We start from the raw sequence: 22,948 nt of genomic DNA, 5'->3' as shown, positions 1-22,948 counted from the left end.
AGTGAAGCTGGATCTAGCAGTTTCAATACGGAAATACTGCTCAGTCCTTAACCCTTTGCTGCCCATTGTCCAATATATTTGACTGAGAAAATACACAGTAAATAGCTATGGGAACAAACCCAGGGCGGTAAAGCTTAAGAAGGAAAAGAACAGAAATGTCAGTAAGACCCATCAGTGTTGCAGGTGTGCGACAAAAACAGTAAACAACAAAGTAAATTAAAAAATCACTTTAATTTACTTTAGAATATGTACATTTACAGGAGCTCCAGACAACAGTATGGTACAAAATTATTAATTTGCAGTTCAGTAGAAATAATCAAACAGTTAAAAGTATTGTTGGTTAACATATTTACTGGAACAAATAAAAAGAACAAACATTTCTTATTTGAATCAATTCACAAGAATACAAGGCATGCTAAAAGAAAAATAAAAGAAAGGAAAGAAAACCCATTTACAGATTTGCTTTGTTTTTGCTTCTTTGCCAATACATCTTATTCCTTTTCTACTGCTCAGAAGGTTTAACATTTTTAAAAACAGCAAAAAAAAAAAAAAACACTAATTTAAAGAGGTGATGATCTTTGGTATTATTAATTTGTGGAGATGTTTGACCCCTTAACCCAACATTGTTTCAGTAAATCATGCAAAATGTAAAATTAAAACACAAAACACCCCCACACACCACCCACAGAATTTCAACAATGCTAGACAGACAGTTAAAACTTAACATAAGGCCACAAGCCTAAGGAGTGCAATACTTCAGTTAGCAAAAAAAGGGACTACTGCCCTTTTGGGAAAAAAAAAGTTAATCTTTAATTTTTTTTTTTTTTTTATTACAATTATATTTTCAATCTGCCTTTTTGTTTGGAGAACCCTAGGTACCTGCAGCTAACAGCCTTCAGACCTCATTGAAAGGCAACATTGGCACATGATTTGAGGAAGAAATTCCAGTGCTAGCACTAAGAATCCCAAGCTCCAGCACAAAGCAAGTAATGGCAGCTTTAGAGAAAAATGGCTACTCAATACTGGAGCAACAGAACCCAGAACCACACACCATAAAATACGAAGGAAATGTTAAACAAATAAAATGCTACTTACTCTAACAAAATCATTTCATAAGAATGTGTTACAAGGGGTTGTTTTTCCTAGTTTTGCACCATACGCACAGAACGTGGAGGGCAGCAGCTCAACAATGGTTTGGTTTTCATTTCTGTAATTTCAGACTTGACAGCGTGAACGAGTATTAAAACACACAATGTGTGTTTAAGGTTCCAGTCCCTTAATAGTTGCAATTATGTGGAGATGCTACGATTTAGTACTCCTTTGTATTTATAAACCTTATATTCCTCCACACACATCTGCAGAATAAAGAAATAATAAAAACAAGGAAGAATCCTCCAAGGCACACTGTTCAAAATGTTGTGAAGCTGGAATTTTTTTTATACAGTAGAAATGTGTGGTATGCTTTAACCAGTAATCCAATTAACTGTAATTGACAGCACAACAGGTCAAGTTCTTAATATTGGAAAACTTTTTTAAAAATATTGAATGATCAAAATACAACATACCATGGAGATCTCTCAAATGAAACGGGTAGACACACAAATCCTCTCGCTTTATTAATACACTTTTTTAATAATACTTTTTTTTTTCCTCTAGTTAAAACTCCAGACTCATAGTATACTGGACATGGTAGAATATGGGTTTTTTGTAGCTGCAGCCTTGCTATTGCAGTAGTATGTATTTTGGATGTGGTATACTTAACTATTGACGTTGTACAAGTTAAACTTTAATAATTATTATAAATTAATTATAATAAATAATTTACAGCTGTGCAAAAAAAGATGTTGCTCCACATGTACACTGCAATGTGCCCCTAATAAGTTAATTCTGTTTTTCAACATTCGTTTTCTTCCTGAATACATTTCCTTTTCTAACAATTGAACATTTATTTTTTTAAATAGATTTAATAAATATGAAAACAACAACCACCCTACCCCACAATATCGTAAATGAAAACTAAGACGACACCTATAAAAACCTGCCTAAAGATGGCACTTGCGTGGGTTGAGAGGTTGAGGTCCAATAAAGTAATAATTGTTTCATGGAGCACTTAAATCAACATGTGCGCCAACATATTTTTGGATGGAAGATTTATAGAATAGCAGCAAACCAGGGGGGGGGGGGGGGGGGGGGGAATCAGGCTTGTTAATACAAGGATGCAAGATTTAAATTAAACGTTACTGTTTAAAAACAGCAGCAAATTGTTCATTATTGGTCTATGGGCAGCTATCTATGATCGCAGCACTTCAAAACTGGGCAAGGTTTCAATAAGATATTAAAATGGTTGTCCTCCGTCTTTAAAACAAACCCTGCTCCTGCATCCAGATAGCTTAAGACAACCCAATTAAAACCCTATAATGCAGCGGGTCCCTGGACTCAAGATTGAGAACCACTGCACTTGTGCATGGTCCCAACCCTTATAAAAGTTCACTGGCAACATTTTGCACTGTACCCATGGGCACACTATTCATTTATCAGTTTACCAGGCTTTTAAAAATGTTTTACCATACTTCTGCACCTAACAATGCTTACCTATGATAATACTTGTATAAGGGATATCAAACATGGCATGCCACTTGCCACTTGTGCGTTGCTCCTTGATGTTCAAACTCATACTCAGCAGTCGTTTACGAATCAGCAGACTTGCCATGTTGCTTTTAAAATCTAGATGCGGGTAGGTGAAACGATATGCATTTATCCACGATTAATACTTCATAACATGAATACTAAAAGATTTCAAACAAGTGGCTGGTTTGTCACAGTAAACAGACATCAGGTGCTCGGATTGTTCAATCTAAATCACGTGTTCATTCCTTTTCCTAAACCAAAGAAATTACTTAAACTAAATAACACTTAAATACTAGAATTACAAGTATAAAACCAACACTACTTTATCCTGTGCTGTAAAAAAACATCCCAGCGAGTGAACAAATAATATGCGACATTAAAACAATGCTTACAAAATGCTTACATAATTACTGCTGTTGCTAGGTCTACAAAAGATCTGTGTAGAATGACTTGGATTTAAAAAAAAAAAAAAACACAACAAAACAAAACAAACAAACAAAAAAAAACAGCTCATGTTTAAATTCAGATCTGATTTTATCATGGTAAATAATTTAAATTAGGCAATCGGTTAAAAAAAGTTTTGGAAATAAGGGCCCCCAGTAGCCAGAATTGAGGCACAATTTCCATCTTTGTCCATTTAAGACATGACAGTGTTTGTGCAGCAACAGTGGTGCATTTCCTTAAGAGCTGCATTGCACAGTTTGGAATGTTTTTGTGGATATGGTGATTGGTTACAGTAGACACTTTTTTTTTTAACGAATGCCAAATAATCCTTTATGTAAACCATGAAACAAGTGGTGTGAAATGAACAGTTTAGCTGTTCAGTGATGCAAAGGACATGTGTGTCCAGTATTGTACAGTATTTAAAAAAAAAAAAAAAAAAAATTATATGCCAGCCAGGTTTACTGCTAAATTCAAAGCTCTTTTAGATAATGCCAGCGCAAAAAACAAATGTACTAGAGGATGCATACATTTTGTTACAAGCTACACTAAGTTAGTAAAAAGCAGCTCATTGAATACTTATCGAAATGATGTAGAAAGGAAGGCTCTAAGGTTCTACATAGAAAGTTGTGTGTACGTTCTGAAACCTTTTCCTTATAAAAATGCTGCATCATCAATAAAAAGGTTCCTTCTCAGGAAGAACAAAACAAATGCACCTGCTTGTTATTGTACTACAGAAACAAGTCAAGTCACCTTCAATGGCAGTTCAAACATTTTGTCAAAACGGCATCATAAATTGCTCATGCTCCCCAACACAAGAAGTACAAGGACTGGATGTGCTATTTAATGACCTGGGCTTATTCTGGGACTACCACAGCCACTTCAGTAAAAGGAATCTAATGCCATTATATAAGAAAAAATAAAAAAAACACAACCAAAACCCCTATGGTTACCCTCATTCTAAAAGTGCAGGACTTATTATGAAGCAAAGGAAAAGACTAGACCGTATGAGAGGACCGTCTCTTGAGGATTAGTACTCCATACATTTTAAAATGTGACACTGCAGCTTATCATAACAACGCACCCTTCAGTTTATGGCCATTACCACAGTCAAAACGCACTTCATTGTATTACTGTTACACTGCTTCAACTGGCAGCAGTCATGCTTGCATACACCGATGTGAAAAAGTCTCACCTTCAGACACACACGCTCCAGGGCTCACGGCTTCTTGCTGTACTGTAATATACAGTAGTATTAAACGCCAGCACTGTTGGATGAATCTCCACATAGTTGTGAAAAGTACAATCTTCATTCCAACAGAAACATATATGATTTGTTAAATATGGCTCAGTTTCTACTGTAAATAAATACATACAATAACAATAATAAAAAAATCAAGGTGTAACATTAAAAACGTTGTTTGCATTCCAACAATATATACCTGTTTAAGTTCTGCAGAACCTGTATAAACTGTATCTAGAGAGGCCCTAACAGGTGTCAAGTGATCACAACATGGTATTCTTTTTATATATATATTTTTTTACGCAGGCAATCAATCTCGAAACAAAAAGGCCCAATAGAGACACGTTGTTCACTTGCTCGCTGGTCTCTGTTTGAAATCAGCATTGTTACCTTCATCTCAACATAATTTTTTTCTTAACGTTTTGTTTTTTCCACACTAAAAATGTTATAGGAAGCATTGAAAAAGGTAATCTACTGATATGCTGTGACCGCAGGTATAATTGTGATTATTATTTTTGTTTTTTGTTTTTGTTTTTTGTTTTACAGAGCTCCTCTGTCTCCACCTCTTCTGCTACCTGGGACCTTTCAATTCTTGCTTTTGAAGTTTCCAGGAATCATGTTGTTATGCAGCAGTTAGGTACTGATGGTAAAACAGCCCGAAGAGACTGGTAGAAAACAAGCAGGCAGCGATCCACCAGGTGAGGAAGGAAAGAAGGCCACGGAACAGCAGTGGAGTGAAAACGTTCCTAAGGCTCCCTAGCGCCATTGTTATTTGTGCCACAGAGACCTTTGTGTTTTCAGGAGCTGCAAGTGGCAGGGAGGGAGCAGGCATTTGATCAGGGTGTATCGGCCCCTCAGGTTCAGAGTAAACACCCCAGGAGTGATCACCTATGAAAACAAGAAAAGAATATGATCAATAAAATAATATTAAATAACCAATTGTATTTAAAGCCACTTTGGTTATATCCAACTTCAACCCCACCCCCATTTGTTACATAGGTCTCAAATGTACAACTTTAAAAGAAACATGTTACAGTACACATGCGTTTCCATTTAAAGCATATCTGGTACTACAGTGTATTATATGTCTGCTATGTGTTTGTTTCAAAACTGAATGGAAGTGGGACAGGATGCTTCCTGGTTATAATAAAGACGACAGCACTGTTTAATGCACTGAGCTCATATAGGCTACAAAACTGGTAACAGACAATCTAGACAGTTGACTCAAAAGTGTGGCATGTGGTTTAACGGCTTTGTAACGTTATTGTCATTTTTCTTTCACAAAGAAAATGGTGCAAATTACTTTGTGGTGTAAAGACCTTGCAATGTCAGATCTTTATTTTAAGTCTAAAGTGAAGCCCACTTACCTAGCGTTTTTAGCAGCAGCGTTGTGTGAAGCAACATCACCAGAGGCGCCATATACTGAAGGGCTATCACACACAGATAATAAAACACACGAGCAACCTACGGACAACAAACGCACTGTCAGACACAACGACACACTAGTGGAACTGACAATGGCAGTTAAGAGCAGGCAACACATGCAATCTAAAATGGGAAAAAAAATAAATAAATAAAATAAACATATCTGACACTGCTTTAAGCATAGATCATCCCTGTCTACCATAATCTTGCAAATGTAAGTTTAGATGCTGATGATTATTTTGGAGAACAGGCTTGCCAAAAAACTCATGCTGCAATACAAAAAGACACTTAAATAAAAATCACGGGCTCTATAAAGAGCAATGTTTTAGGATTTAATGGAAAGAGTGTCTTTGAATTCCATGCTCTTATTTTCCTGTACCTCCAGTTAATATGGAAAGTGCTTGTGCGTGCTGACAATTCAAGCAGCTCAGAAGTTAACAGACACTTGTTAGTGAATACATTTTTAGAATCGGTGGGTTTTGATCTCTGGTAAGGATTTGCTTATATGCAAGTATAAATGTAGTACTGTGTAGGCTATAAAGTCATCTATACATAAAATACTGTAAATTCAGCTATTTGTGTTAATTGACTGAAAAGAATATAGTAAGGACTGGTTTCACTATCCCCATGAGCATTCATCTCAGACTACCCCACCTAAGGTAACATTGTTTATCAGGGTCTATGAAACCACACTTGAATTGTCACTGTGGCTAGACTTGTACTGAAACATCTCTATTCACTCAAGTGGATATAGTTGAAAATATTTCCATAAATCTTACCAGTTATGCATATCCATTTGCAAACTCATTTCAAAACACTTTGTACTACACAAGGTTAAATATTTCTCAGGAAACGACTTAGTGTTTCACTTCTTAGCTCAATTCACCTTAGCAGTGTCCTCGGGTTCAAAGCATGTCAATCAATAGGGGATCAACAAACCCGAGCCAGATTCAAACCCAGACATCGAGACCACAGGAAAACAAGTTAACATGCTACCCCACCAACCACACATTATTTCCATTCAACATTGGTCGTCAAAGTCCCTACCATTTTCTGCAGGTCGACAGTGCTGATTCTCCCAGCCTCCTTCTTCATTTGCTCCACACACTTCTGGGCCAGGTTCAGGTATGCCTGGAGGTGGTGGCGTATCAGGCCCAGCCTCAGCAAGCACAGCAGGATAATGACCCACAAGCGCAGGGTGTCGAAGGTGGCCTCTGTCATTCTGCGGATTGGTTCACAGATCAGTGCTGTACTCTTTAGTTACAATGCAAGAAACAAGCTTCAAATTCACTTTTACTTATTTTTTTACTGTCCCTTTAGCTTTTAGGATGTCTCATGTCTATGACTGCCTGCCTCAACTGAAGCGTATCAATATACAATATATGTACTTAAGCAATTACAAAAGAACCACTCAGAATGCTGGCAAACCTCACAAAGTAAGAACAAGTCATTTGAAGCAACTTACTCTTTAGCAATTTATTAAAAATGACAATTTTGGAAATAGTCGAAACGCCTTAGTCCGATTTCAGTGGTTCTGATGCGACACCATCTGAAATTCTGAAACAGTGTAGAAATAAATAGACTCAGTTTTGGCAAACTTACAACGGTACACTTTCTTTACCCAGCGTTGGGTTCATTATGTAGTCCTTGGTTATAGGCTTCACCCACAGCAGTACCATAATTAAAGGAGCCAAAAAGTTGATATGTAGTAAAGTCCTTAAATAGAAAAAAAGAAAAAAAGACTAAATTAGTTTTTTCCTCCTCAATACTCTGATGTTCACAGTCATTTACCAGACTTGAAATAACTATTTAAAAGGTATGTAAAACCAAGGCTTTGACAACATTTTCATCTCTCTCATTGGCAAAACCAGCTTTCTTGTAAATCCTTATCCTACATTTCCTGCATGAACACTTTTTGTGCTTATTTTGGCAGGCAATTGGTGATAAAGTCAACTTTGCATATGTTCGCCATTTTTGCTCAGTCCCACTGAAGAGACAATTAAAGGGGTTTTACCTCATAGTATATGCGTTTTTACAGTATATATTTGACAGGGAGAAATGTGTGCTTTGTGGCTGCCTTTGCACAACTACATGATAACCAGTTATTTTGTTTAATTATTTAATTGAGAAAGCATGGAATGTGGCCAGGTAATGATTGATAGAAGTCAATTTCCCCTGGCCACACCTATAAAAAAAGAGAACAAAGGGAATATCTGTTTGGAGATGGTTCAGTAATGGTGTGGTGTCCAGCCTGAACAGAGGAAGTAAAAAGTAAGAGAAACAGCACCAGGAAATCTGTAGCTCTGGGGTTATTCTATATGTTACAGGGGTTTATGTAACCCTTAGATTTGTTTCTGTGTTTCGTTTATTAAAAATGTGCCAAGGCGCTTTAAACTTGCATTTCTGAGTCTGGGTTTGCTATCTAGCCTTGACCGCCTACCACTACTCCACCATATTCCAGAGTGTAAGGACTGCGGGAAGTAATCCACCGAGTGACACCTGGGCATGTAAGCCACAAACCACAAGATGAACAGGTTAGTGAGGTCAGCTAGGACAAAGTGGATAACCTCTTGCTATATGCCGATTCCAGAGTCAATCGTCTTAAATAGCCAAGGATGGCGAAGAGTGAAATAGAAAACAGTTCTCTCTAAAAATAATCCACTGTTCTGTACAGTCTGATATCATCAGACCTTATTCTGGCCTGCTGTAAATTCCTTTAACGGCTAGGACAGTTTCATGATTATTACATTTTTAATAATCAAGGATACATTTTTTCTAAGGTTGGGAGGAAACATAGTGCACTATTGTATTCATCTCTCACATTGAAACTGAAAATATTCTTGTATATTTGCATCTTTCAATTTCAATACAGAACACAAGTTATTATAATGACCGATTCAACTTTAAATGACAGCAGTACTCGCAAGGCACAGACTTTTTCACTTGTCACAGTATTAAATACAAATTCTAATGTTTGTTTCATGCAAATGTATTTTAAAGTTGATCTACATCAGTAATAGAACATGCTTAACAGTACTGTCAGGGTGCAGCAGTTTTTATTTTTGTTTCATGTCCAACTTCCTCATGCAAGTGCTATACCACAACACTGCTGGTAGGGTCTAATGTGCAACTATTTTGAGTCACTCATTAGATGAACATTAAAGTTCTAAATAACTTAGCATGGAACTATAATATATATCCAGTTTGAAGTTTTTATTTAATTTAGCTTTTTCCTTTAAATGTTACGACCATTGCTACATTGTGTCTTCTTGCTCCAGCTCAGTCCTTTTTCTTGACCTTTCCTAATGCTGAGACACTAGAAACATGGTACCAGTGCTAATGACAATTTGGAGTAAATAGCTTTGATAATTCACGACCGATATGTCTGTTAACAGTGGTTTGGGCATGTCATGGAAACTGTCAGACTAGTTTGAACAGTTAGTTTCTCCAAGCCATGTGTACATTTTAAAATGTATCCTTTTGTATTTGTGAAATGTGAGTCTCACTCTGCTACACAACCCGGTTAGCACATTGTCAGCATGAAGCAAAACCTGCCTGTTTGACGCATTAAAAGTTAGGCAAACCAAATGGTTGAGTTATTGCATCACTTACTGTGTTACTTTTTCTGTTGCCAGATTCAATGCATCCAGGTGCATCTGAGCTAAACGCAAGCCAGGAAATGTTAAGAAAGCACCGATCAGAGAGCACAGCAAAGCCAGGAAGAGTTTGAACGTTAGCTTGGATATAGGGCCCCTACAAAACATAAAAAGGGTATTAAATGGATTGGTCCTGTAATGCACTACACTAGTTCTGAAATCATTTAAATAACAATACAATCGTGAGAATAAACTTACTGGGAGTCCAGACCTTGCTTTTCAAGAAACTGCACGGCACTTTCAGAAAAATTAGCAAACCCTTAACAGCACAAAAGGAGAAAAAGAAGAAGTTATTCTGGATTGACCAAAAAAAAAATCTAGGATTTCTCCTGTCTTAATACTCTGTAAACCCCCCCCCCCCCCCCCCCCACCATACTCCCCCCCCCCAAACCCCCCCCCCCCCCACCCCCCAAAAATATTATACATAAACCAAATCCTTGTGGAATTGTGAACTGCTCAATTTACAGATTTGTTTCTGTGTTCCATGCAATCTTGTGACTGTGTCTAATTCTAAACCAGGTGAAGTGCTTTGAAATGTCTTGACATGTAAAGTGACATATTAATTGCTGCCGTTATTAAAAGGAACAACTCCTAGGGGTTTAGACCTACAGTGGGCACCCTGATTGCTTTGTAACGATTTGGACTTCACTGTAATCATCCTATCCTTTGGGTTATTTTTCTACACTGAAATGGATACCACAGATTATTTAGCTCTTTCTAGAAATAATACCTGTATTCAGTGAATATTAGACAGGCCTAATCCCGGTACACAGTACTACTGTGTGCTACAGTGACATATAGGTATACATATGTAAAACTATACTACAGACTGAACAAGTTTTATAATCGCAATACAAAAAACTGCATTGAGTTTCAACACATTATCTGTATATCCATGTAGTTAAAAGCCAAGTAATATGGTTGAAATGATGCTTACAACTACAATCAAATAGGTGTGCAATTTGGTGTTGCTATGTTTTCTTCCATTTCACCCCCAATATCGGCATTTGTTTTACACCAGCCTGGGTTTATTTGCCTGCTTTAAACGGATAGAAGCTCACCAAGATCATAACACAATACATTACGTTACACTTTAACCACAAACATCAAAAGAAAATGATACTGGTTATTCCAAGCCAAGAGACCACAACAGATCAGCAGCCATTTAGCAACAAGTAATTAGGTCCTTGTGCCACCAGGGCTTTTGCAAACCACTAGCACTTCATAACATTTAACTAGAAGAAATTCAACCTCCCTCCTGAGAAGTGCACAAATGCCCCCCGTAGAGACAGGCGGGGGCTGGCTCAGAGACAAGGGCAGCTGTTATTTTCAAAGAGGCTGGTGAAGTCCCTTTATGTAGGTGACTCTGTCTCCTCAACTCCTGCCAGAGATCAGATGTTTTCAACTCCTGCCAGAGATCAGATGTTTTTTTTTTTCAGACGTCCCACAGCCCTTCCAAACAGCCTCAACACCTGGCAGAATTAACCCCCAGCACAGCACAGCACAATTCAAGAACTTTGTTCACATCAGTCTTGGCTTATTATAAAGGTCTGACTATAAGCGTCTAGATTATTGCACAGCAGCTTTACTAAAACAAGATTGACTGGTTCTGCATCCACAAACTTTACGGAACTCAGTTGTTGACACATACAGAATCATACCTGTTTCCAATCCAAACTCCAGGTAGTTCTCTGTAATGATTAGGATGGCCATGGCTTTTACAAAGAAGAAAAATGCAAATGTGATGCAGAGGGATCGCTCTCCTCCTTCCTCCCCTTTAAAGTAGTGAGCAGTCAATGAGAAGAGGACCTTTCTGGGAAACAAATGTGTTAAGGAAATAATTCTCAAGGGAAAATATGAACACTTGGAACGGCCTGGAATTTACTCTCTGAATACTTAAAGTTCGAAACGGATATTCAACAGTACCTGTGTGTACACAAGACAATGTGCAGCACTTCTACATGCAGAGTTTATTATTATAGAAGTTAACTGAAAGAACTAACTGAAGAGCAGTTCTCTACAATACACATCACACTTTTCAGACACAAGAGCTGTTCCCAACCGTTTTAAGTTGTGCAGGAAGACCGATGCATCTGTATGAGAATATATAAAAGCGTTTACTGCACAAAGGAACATCCCTCGGCATTACCATTTCAAATGAAGGACAGCTGGCTTATTACAAGTCTCTTTACCACTACACTGTCTCAACAAGATCACTTGATAGTGGGAGAGAAACCAAAGAGGCACTAATGAAACGCATTGGATATCGGTAGTCTCTACTTGAACTGCCACAAGGCTGCTTGTTTACATGAAGGCAGAACACAATCCTAAAACACCCTTTTTAAAGTATGGTTTTTAGGCTCATCTGACAAGTATAAATGGAGGGTACAAGCTACATGTATCAGAAGCTCAGAGAAAATTCTGTCAAAGAGGTTGAGATTAAACTGAAATTGAGAAGGCTGTCCGTGCTACATGCAGTTGAAGCTTCAACACTTAAGCTTGTCAGTTAAAATCAGTTGGGCGTTCCAGGATACAAAAAACTCTGGCCTGCAGAAAGAAATTCAGCACCCTTAACATCTTCAATGCAGTTAACTTTTAAACAAGGGGCATTTAACATTAAATATATTTAACCCACTACAGTGCAAGCCCTGAGTAAACTGTCTCTAGTATGCTATATAAATCTGAAACACAAACTATATTTATAGTATATATTATATTTTCAGTAAATAGAAACAAAGCACCCTATAATTAAATTTAGGACTGAATCCACTTAAGTTGTGAAGAGTGTGTGAACTATCTGGTTACAAAACAGCAACTTGTACATGCAGAAAAAAGTATTATTCATTACATTAGAAATAATAAAATGAGAAAAGAGGGACTTCAGTTACACTATAGTCCTGGGGCTATATGCACCACAACCCTCTCTTCAGACTTCATACAGCCCTCGCTTATAAAACGATATCCTACCATTACAAGATACACCTCTGAATGTGTACTGAATCTCTTAAAGGATACATTACAAAGGCCAGGACCAGCAGACACCACACTACACTGATGTTCATTTCATTAGAGGGAGCCACCAGGCTATAGTAGAATTCAGTAATGAGGTACACGACAGTAGCAGCAATGGTGAAATCCACCAACCACTGGTACTCAGGAAAGTAGTGCAGAGCTGAAAGAAATAAGCTTCACTGCATATGTGATCTTAATGATATCAGTGAATCTTACAGGAGCTCATCTGAATGGTCACATTAAAAAGACCCCCCCCCCAGTTATTCATATCTCATTTTGAATCTTATTTAATTTCATATAGGCTAATAAACTTAAATCAAAAACAACATGTGAAACAGCTCAGCACAGCTACCCCTTCTACTGCTAATGCAGGAAGTGTAGCTGTACTTTTAAAAGCCATGTATGAAATAATCCATTGTTCCTCCTACCCAGGGTATCCACTTCAGCAATGGACTTTGTTTCTAGCTGCAGATCTATATCTTTCGGGACGGTCAGCGGTTTGTTTTCTATGTGTCCATTGTACTTCCTGAAAGAAATATTTTAAATAACTACAATATTACATTTACTTTAATTCAAACTCCCCCCCCCCCCCCCATTGTGGGAGAGAACAGTACTGCAGTATGGCTTTCTTGTAAAATGCCATAAGACAGAAATGAGAGAGAGAAAATAAAATCACAATACAATTAAACATGATTTAAGATAATAAGAATTATTACAATTTGTTACCTATTATTACCCATTTGTTAAACGGAAAGATATTTTTCATGAACAGAAGTTTGATACTGACTGGCACTTTCCAATATATTGTGTGAATGTTTGTCTACGTAATGGCCTTTCACTGTAGGCACTACTACAGTTGTTATTTTTTCATGACAAATTTAAAGAGGCCAAAAAGAGGTAAAGCACTAACAGGCTGCTGCTAGTGTTTCCAGTGGACTGTCACAACTCCACATGGAAGAGACACTGAAACCCTACCATGGTGTTGTGAGTGTCCCAGTACTGAGCGACTTAAAGAGGGCATTATCTAAAGGAGCCATGCTAGCCACTACATGGAGTGAACAAACACAGGTTCAGACAAACCAACTAAGAGAGGGCAAGATTAAAGGTTTCACACTCCCAAGGACAGCCGGCACTCAGCTGTACGCACCGCAGGCTTAGCGTTGATCTGGCAAGCTCCATAATTCCTCCTGACTATGGTCTTTTCTTTCAAGTGTCCTGCCACTCTGAATGCACTCAATGTTTAGTTACTGTACTCACCACAATAAAGCGGAGACACCTTTGAGACGTGACCGTAATTTCAGCTTTTGCAAATGTGAGATCAACAAAAGAAAAGTTGCTTAACCCTTCTAAAGAGTTAAGAACAGATGTCACCAAGTTATACTGTAAGATAACAGCAAATCCCTTGACACAGGGGTTGTACCGGCAGACTGGAGAATTGCAAATGCAATACCAATCCACAAAAAAAGAGAAACAAAACAGAACCAGGTAACTACAGACCAATAAGCCTGACTTCTATTATATGTAAACTATAATAAGATCCAAAATGGAAAATTAGCTATACGGTAACAATATCCTGGGAGACAGCCAGCATGGTTTTAGGAAAGGGAGATAGCGTCTAACTAACCTGCTTGATTTTTTCTAAGGATGCAACCATTGACAATGGATAATTGCAAAGCATATGACATGGTTTATTTAGATTTCCAGAAAGCTTTTGACAAAGTAATGCAGTAGGGATTCAAGGAAATAAATGCTTATGGATTAGGGAGTGGTTAACACGTAGAAAACAGAAAGTGCTGATTAGAGGAGAAACCTCAAAATCGAGTGAGGCACCCAGTGGAGTATTAGGTCCTCTGCTCTTCCTAATCACATTAATGACTTAGATTCTGGTATAGTAAGCAAACTTATTAAATTTGCTGACGACACAAAAATAGGAAGAGTGACAAACACCGTTGCAGCAGCAAAAGTCATTCAAAATGATCTAGACAACGATCAGAACTGGGCAGACATGTCAAATGACATTTAATAGAGAAAAATGTAAGATACTGCACGCAGGCAATAATAGTGTGCACTATAAATACCATATGGGAGATACTGAAACTGAAGAAGTTACCTATGAAAAAGACCTAGGGGGTTTGTTAACTCAGAAATGTCTTCCTATAGATAATGTGGGGAAGCTATAAAAAAGGCCAACAAAATGCTCAGATAATGAAAAGTGCTGAATTTAAATCAAGGGAAATAATGTTAAAACTTTACAATGCATTAGTAAGACCTTGTCTAGAATATTGTGTCTAGTTCTGGTCACCTCGCTACAAAAGGAATATTGCTGCTCTAGAACGAGTGCAAAGAAGAGCAACCAGAAGAGTTTAAAAGGCATGTCATATGCAGACAGACTAAAAGAATTGAATCTATTGAGTCTTGAACAAAGATGACTATGCGGTGATCTGATTCAAGCATTCAAAATTCTAATGTCAACCCAAGGTACGTTTTTGACCTGAAAAAAGAGACAAGGGACAGGGGTCACAAATGGAGATTAGACAAAGGGGCATTCAGAACAGAAAATAGGAGACACTTTTTTACTCAGAGAATTGTGAGGGTCTGGAATCAACTCCCCAGTAATTTTGTTGAAGCTGACACCATGGGATAATTCAAGAAGCTGCCTGATGAGATTTTGGGATCAATAAGCTACTAACAACCAAGCAAGCAAGATGGGCCGAATGGCCTTCTCTCATTTGTAACTTTCTTAAGTTCAAATTGAAGGCTTTGCATTGTCATCATCAAGCATGACTGCAGACCTCATTAAAGGCTTGTTTCTGGCCATGTCAACAACGTTTGACAATGGAGAGCAAGCTAGACATTGTCTTACCAAGTATGCAAAAGGAGAAACCTAAGTAAAAATAAAACAGTCTAAATTATGTACCATTTTGAAACATTTAGATGACTAGCACCGTACCATATTTAACGAGCTGAGGGACGGAAAAGAAAGAGATTTAAATGTTTTTCTCCACTCTAGGTAATAAGCACCCCTGTCGTGTTGCATTGGTCTGCAACATCAAGGGGATGTTCTCTTGCAGTTCTCGCAATGCATATCACTGTAGATTTCATAGTTAATTCTGCCAGGTTAGTGGTTTGAGAGTGCACCAGAACAAAAAGTGTCAATATTTGATTTGTATCTTTTTTTTTAGTATGCTTCTATATGGAAACTGCATCTTTACATTTAAACATTAAATGTTTTTTTTTGACCAGCTGTAACAAGCGTTTAGTAAATCAAAAAGTAAAGCTGATTTTCTATAGGACAATACAACAATTGACTGTCCAATTAGGGATTACAAGTTGGTACAATATATCATGTGATAAATCTGATATCATAAAAGCTTTACTTTTTAAAACTGTTCTGTAGGCTTCCTAGAGGCTACGTGTCATGTCTGACAGACATCACTACCTTAAGAATTACTGAATATTTTTGAAATAATAATAATACCTGATTGTATCCTAACACCGTATCCATACTTGTATTTGATATTTATCTACGCTTGTTAGAAAAGTTAGCTTTGGCTTCATGGTGTTATCCTTTGTTTACATTTGTCCTTGTCGTTTTACTACCAGCTCAGTCAGATTCTACTGTTGACAGTTGCCGACATGAATGAATGACTTTTTTTTTTTTTTTTTTTTTTTTTTTTTTTTAAACTAGATTTACAGTGAAGAACTATATGAAGATCAAACTGCTTTTTTATTCCTAAAAACAGAAATGCATTTCTTTAAAACAGGACTAACTTGAATTAAAGTTTTGCAATTAGGGATCAATACGTAATAATCAAGCATGTTTTGTTTCAGTTCACAATAACATTTCCACAATGAGATGTAACTTCTTATGCTTCTGTTGTTTTAAAATAAATAACAGAAGCAGCAGATGTCATCTCAGTGCAAGGGTGACAATGAATCAAACATTAATGCAGCCCCTTACCTGTCTTTCTTGTTTTTTCCCTTTTGTTGCTTCCCAGCAAGACTCCTCAGCTCATCTTCTGTAGGATGCTGATACCACCGCAAACTACAGAGGCAATAAAAACAAACGTCAAGATAAAAAAAATAAACAAATCACACAATGTTGCTCAAACATTTTAACCAATACTAAATCAGACACATTGAGGCTTCTCCATGACAATATTGAATACTAGCATATATCTAACAAACTAATTCCAGTAACTAATATGTACAGTATTGCTGTACTAGGATTTAACAGGTCTCACATTTTCCTATATAAAAGACAAACATATGTGAAACGTGCATATTGCCTAAGGGTATTTGTGTTAAAGCTGCATATAAAGTGAAATTATCGTTCGCAAATATGTCAACACTGCACTTGAGCTGCACATCAAGGAACACAGTCTCTAACTGAAATGCACCAATTGGTTACCGAGAAGGCGCGCCAAAGCGTGAGGCTTCTGGGAGTCCGAGTTCCTAAAAAACTACCAGAAGTAACTTGATCCTCATACTGTATTGGTTCATTTTTATTTTTTTAAATTTTATTTAATAGAAAAGGATTAAGACACAGACAAGACAAAGTAGCTATAAACAAAACTATCCATATACTAAATACAAAATAGTTTCAACCTACTTCAATGTCTTGGGAATTATGGGTAATGTTTGGTGCCCCTCCTGAATATCCTGTAATATTAAAGCTAGCTTTCTCTCCTGGCTATATCCCCTAAACTGAAGTTGCAACTTTCGCAATTAAGTTTAATAACCACAGGCTTAGTTCCAAGAGCAAACCCAGAGACTAAAAGTTCAATAATGTCAGTTCCATTCAACCATTCACTCTGTAAACTCAAGATTTGTGATTTCAAGAATAAGTGCCTAATGAATAAAAGTTTGCAGAGTTTGACCAATTTCACACAGTTGACCTTACCTTCCACTGCAGAGCAGCCAGCGGGCAAACGAATAGTGAGGTATGATTTTCTGAATGACACTGGCCATTACCATGGTAACCACCAGCTGCACCCCGATCACACCCTAAAACAAAACAAACAATAAGTTTGTACTGAAGCTACTTTATTGAAATCTTACCAATACAATGGCATCTGTGATTTTAAATAAAAACACCACCGAAAATGGCAACATCATTTATTTATATATACTATTATATACTAATCTATTACTTCAATGCCTTCCTTATGTTAATTAATCATCTGTTTTGGCACCACTACATCAGTAATATGGGGTTTAGGTATCATCAACTACAGAATTGAGGAAACACCTCCCCAAATTAAAATACTGATTAAATACAGAAAATTAGATTTAAAAAATAAATAAATAAACAAACACTACACACAGCAGGCATTGCTGTATTGCTATGCTGTAATGATCTGTTTGTGTTTTCAAAAAAGTACAGATCCAGAAATTTGGCGCATAAGTTTCATAATAGGAAGATGGAGACAGTGTCTAAGAATAACGCCATGTTCATACACATTAATCATACACACACACACACAGACAGACGTTTGTTTAATTACCACTGTATGGATTTCTTGCAAGGGTTAATAAATCTAAACTTGCAAGCAACCCATTAGGAGGTTAAAGTGCTGCATCGTTTGAGTTTAGAATGCAATCAGATTCACCTTGGAAACCAACAACTCATTCCGGCAGGCTTATCCGAAAAGATTGTGGGTCAACAATCATGCTAAACTCTTACTAAACCACATATTGGGTTACAGTATTGCTGTAGCTCAAGAATATTTAGATAACAATGACAGAGATAAGCAAGTTGTTCAGGACACAATGAATTGACTTTACTACACAGCTGCGGTTGTGTTTGAACACTTCCTTCAAAAGCCAATGTGAAGGTCATTGAGCTGCTCCACACCAATACCAAATACTTCTGTTTACAGTAACTTTGCAAAAGCAGGGCTTCAAATTAACAACGGCCATGTGGCAATTGCCGTGGGTGCCCTTCTCAATCGCCGCAATGCCCCTCAAAATGTATGCCTATTTATGGCCATTGTGGCCGCAGTGTCTTTTCAGCTACAGCAACAAAAGACACTTATTAGGAAGTGTTTCGCTCCAAGCACGTGTATTTCTATCGTGCGTAACAATGGCATCTCAGAAAAAAGCCCAGAAATAAAATAGCAGAATGCATTACACACTCAACAACAAAAAAAATAGCAAAACTTTGATAATTTTTTCAGATCAGTAATCTAGAAATGGTTTACAATAATTAAGTGGTTTTCTTTCCGGTGTTTTAAAAAAAAAAAAAAAGGTACTATAAATAAGTTGAATATGTTTCAATGGCCATTATTCCCTTATTTTAATGACCTTATTTTGAGAGAATACTATTTGTAGGAAATACTATTCTACATTGTATTACAGTGTTATCATTATTTGTCCATCTTATGATAGATAAGTTTGTTTTTTCAATTCATCCTTACATGCAAAACAGCGATTCTGCATTTTGTTACACACGGGAACGAGATTTCTGAGTTTAGTTTATGTTAAACTGCATAGAATATAAGCTATTACAATTACTAATTGGCTTGGCTTTATATATGAATCCAAAGTAAAATTACACAACATACTACACTTTGAAGAACTCATACCTTTAACGCACTACTGAACAATGTGTATTTTCCACAATAAAATGTAATTTATTACTGTTTAGTTCTATTTGAGCTATAAAATAAATGTGTTTTTGTATATTTCTCTAGAAAATGTTCCAATGCATTCAGGGTACTGTATTAGATCAGGTTTCTGCACTGATGTGACTGGGTCATCTCCCAGTCAAATGTTACATAAATGATCACACTAAAGCCTGGATTTGATGTAAAACCTATAATAGGTAAGTGGTTTGTGCAATGTCCACCACTAACTTAAATGGCTTTACTTTACACTATTCCTCCTCTGATAAATCAGTGCTAGGTTAAGCAGGATCCAAGGACGCAGTTGCACAATTCCCAAGCACCTCAGATGACTTAACTACCTGCATGATGTGGCAGGACACCGATTGTATTCTTTGTAAAGAACGCAATGAAACACTGGCAGAGATGGATTTAATACAAGGGGTAGCAAAGAGAATTGGACAGCAGAAACTGCTTAATTATCAGTGTTTTTCATTGTGGTTTATGGGTTGGTACTTATTGGTTGAAGATACTAGGATGACAAAAACAACATTAACAAACAAAACAAATGAAGGAGAGCAGCACCTTGGCATAACCGGTCAGAAACATTCAGTCACTTTGATGACAGGTTAAATCGGGTTTCACTATAGTTGCCACAGTATAAAGTCATCTCAAACATGTTCCAACAAACAAAAAATCCCCTAGCTGAGTTAGGATAACCACACTTATCCACTGAGATTTAAAGGGCAGCTAATCCTCAGCAGAAGTCTCACACTTGAACAAACTATTCTTCTGAACATTTTTACTCCACATTCTTGTACATAAAAGAAACATTCTTTGTATAAAGGACATTACCAATTAGCTGCAATGACTATGTGCAGTTAGGCTACACTCACATCTGTACAGAAGCTGGTAAGGGCACCTCTAGTCCAATACTTTACATGATCAATTGCCTAAATCTGATTATTAGTTCACAAATTAACTTTATTTATATCACACACACACACACACACACACACACACACACACACACACACAGTATAATCGTTAGTTGATGCTACACCATGTCAGGTGCTGTATGTAGTAGGGTAGGGCAGTGTATGCAATCTAGGCCAGGTAGAGGTCAACAATGATGGTTGTCTAATCTACTGGCACTTTCCATGATTCAAAATATTGTTCACTTCTTTTTTTTTTATTTTATTTTATTCTGAGCTCGAAAACCAGTCTGTGAATTATGGGAACACAAAGTGTAACATTTAAAATATACGCTACTTTAAGCACATCATTTCAACCACATTCACACATATGCAGTGACACATGAACGATAGTGTGCAATACTTGTACAGTAATACTACTGACTGTAACATCTAGTAGATTGTGCAAATCTTTTTTCAACACCTAGTCTCTTCTGTTCATTAAACCGTTACCAGGTAACGGTACCTAAGCACACAGGTACACTCACCATATTTGCAATCAAGCAATCAACTGTATAGCACCAGCAGACTCTCTAAACAGTCGGAAGTCCAGCGGCTCGGAGCACATAAAGCCTTCCTGGTGCCAGTCTTTTCTATAAATTCTGAGTATGATTTCATTGACTTCCTCCCTGTATATTACTACAAGCAGAGACCGCAATGTCCCAGCTGCTTCCACAGAGCTCAGCTCTTCGCTGTTTTCAGTGCTTTAGAGGTCACGTTAAGACCCCAGGAACAGGCTGACTAACGCAAACGCCTGACAAACAAAGAAAACAGGTATTCAGTACAGAACGTTTAATTTCTTAAGGCATATTCACACAAACATTGACTGGGATTGCTTTGAAAATATTTCATGGAATATCCACGCCGATCAATATAACACTGGGGTGGTGTTATTGTTTTTGAAAAGAACGTGATTTTTGTAGCAGGTTTATTTATAGACGAACCGTTTGTGAGCAGAAAAGTTGAAAAGTTTGTGTCCCAGGGGTCCTGACGGCTGAACCCGAGATTGACATACATGATTGTATGTTTGCACCGCTCTATTTTTTTAACTTGTTTGTTGTCGGTATATACTGACTGTATAATACATTTTTGATAACGCCTTGATAAACATCATCGACGAGGGTCCATAACAATATTAACAGACACAAAACGCCATTGTTAAAAAAGACATTCGTATCTTTTTGTTTTGTTGGTCCAAAAATCTCAGCAGGCTAGTTTTTTAATGTCACAGCTGGAGTGGGTGTTTGGCGACAGAACAGATGAGAAGTGTCAGACTTTAAGAGTGGGTGGGTTGTTCTATTTTTTCTGTTGACATTAGAGCAAGTCAACGTAGCCTAACAAATATTGAGAATACCATTGTGAGACCTGTATTACACCGTGTAACAATTTATTTTTTTTTGTTCCTGGGTAGTAAGTGTTATTTCCTAATTGCTTATGCCTCAATAGTATAGAAAATGGCTATTATTCCCCACAAACTTTGCTTTTGTGACCAGGACAGTGATATTTCAAAATATCACTATTTCCAATGGGAAAACGGAAATCCCGGTGTCTTCGTTCACATAAAGTCAAAATAACATGTATTTATACTAAAGTAATACAAAAATGACTACAAAAGATTTAGAAGTGAGTAGTTTTTTGAGATTTACGATTATACTGTAAAGACTGAGTCAACAAAAACCTAGGAGGAACCTAGAATGTCTTCATCTAGACAATGTGGGGAATCTATAAAAAAAGGCTAACAAGATGCTCGGATACATTGTAAAAAGTGTTGAATTTAAATGAAGGGAAGTAATGTTAAAATTGTACAATGCACTAGTAAGACCTCATCTTGAATATTGTGTTCAGTTCTGGTCACCTTGCTATAAAAAAGATATTGCTGCTCTAGAAAGAGTGCAAAGAAGAGCGACCAGAATTATTTCAGGCTTAAAAGGCATGTCATATGAAGACAGGCTAAAAGAATTTTATCTGTTCAGTCTTGAACAAAGAAGACTACGCAGCAACCTAATTCAAGCATTCAAAATTGTGAAAGGTATTGACAATGTCGACCCAAGGGACTTTTTTGACCTGAAAAAAGAAACAAGGACCAGGGGTCACAAATGAAGATTAGACAAAGGGGCATTCAGAACAGAAAATAGGAGGCACTTTTTTACATAGAGAATTGTGAGGGTCTGGAATCAACTCCCCAGTAATGTTGTTTAAGCTGACACCCTGGGATCCTTCAAGAAGCTGCTTGATGAGATTCTGGGATCAATAAGCTACTAACAACCAAACGAGCAAGATGGGCCAAATGACCTCTCGTTTGTAAACTTTCTTATGTTCTTATAACAATGGTTAGCCAGAGGTCACATTACACCTGGGTGTCACAACGGGGCAAAAAACAGTTTCCTGATTTATGTGAGAAAAAAAAAAAAAAAACCTCAGAGCAAACTGCCTTTCACCTCTTAAGCGGTATCAGACCTGCTTTGCCTCGTCCTTTTCTGTCTGTTTGTGACAGTGGTCGGCATAACGTTCTGGGTGCCCTTTGTCTGAGCTTTGTGCGAATTCGATGACGGCAGATATGGGGGTGACTGGTAAACTAGCCAGGTAAGCCTAAACCAAGGGGAGTTTATATGAAACACAGCCGATCCCATTTGTTCAAAGTGTTATCGAGTGTATGTATGTATGTATGTATTTATATATATATAGATAGATAGATAGATAGATAGATATATATATATATATATAGATAGATAGATAGATAGATAGATAGATGGATAGTACTGTGCAAAAGTTTTAGGCAGGTGTTAAAAAATGTTGTAAAGTAAGAATGCTTTCAAAAATAGACATGTTAATGGTTTATATTTATCAATTAACAAAATGCAAAGTGAGTGAACAGAAGAAAAATCTACATCAAATCCATATTTGGTGTGACCACCCTTTGCCTTCAAAACAGCATCAATTCTTCTAGGTGTTGGTTTTCAATCA

The 22,948-nt window shown here is 37.1% G+C and overlaps 1 protein-coding gene across 1 annotated transcript; it reads right to left on the bottom strand.

The window, feature by feature from the left end:
* Window positions 1-212: 212 nt before the first annotated feature.
* LOC121306166 (transmembrane protein 161B-like) lies at window positions 213-20,670 on the bottom strand. Its single transcript, XM_041237913.1, has 12 exons — window positions 20,473-20,670; window positions 17,309-17,412; window positions 16,367-16,450; window positions 12,834-12,931; window positions 12,409-12,565; window positions 11,055-11,206; window positions 9,592-9,652; window positions 9,350-9,490; window positions 7,340-7,453; window positions 6,785-6,959; window positions 5,680-5,776; window positions 213-5,200 (listed from the first exon to the last, which is right to left on the bottom strand). Exons 1-12 carry the CDS (start codon window positions 20,473-20,475, stop codon window positions 4,935-4,937), a joined length of 1,452 nt encoding a protein of 483 aa, XP_041093847.1. The 5' UTR covers window positions 20,476-20,670; the 3' UTR covers window positions 213-4,934.
* Window positions 20,671-22,948: the final 2,278 nt, after the last annotated feature.

Source organism: Polyodon spathula, chromosome 2 (assembly GCF_017654505.1).
Source record: "Polyodon spathula isolate WHYD16114869_AA chromosome 2, ASM1765450v1, whole genome shotgun sequence".
Classification (NCBI taxonomy): domain Eukaryota; kingdom Metazoa; phylum Chordata; class Actinopteri; order Acipenseriformes; family Polyodontidae; genus Polyodon; species Polyodon spathula.
The sequence above is the reverse complement of the archived record's forward strand: the minus strand, read 5'-3'. Positions and strand labels throughout refer to the sequence as shown.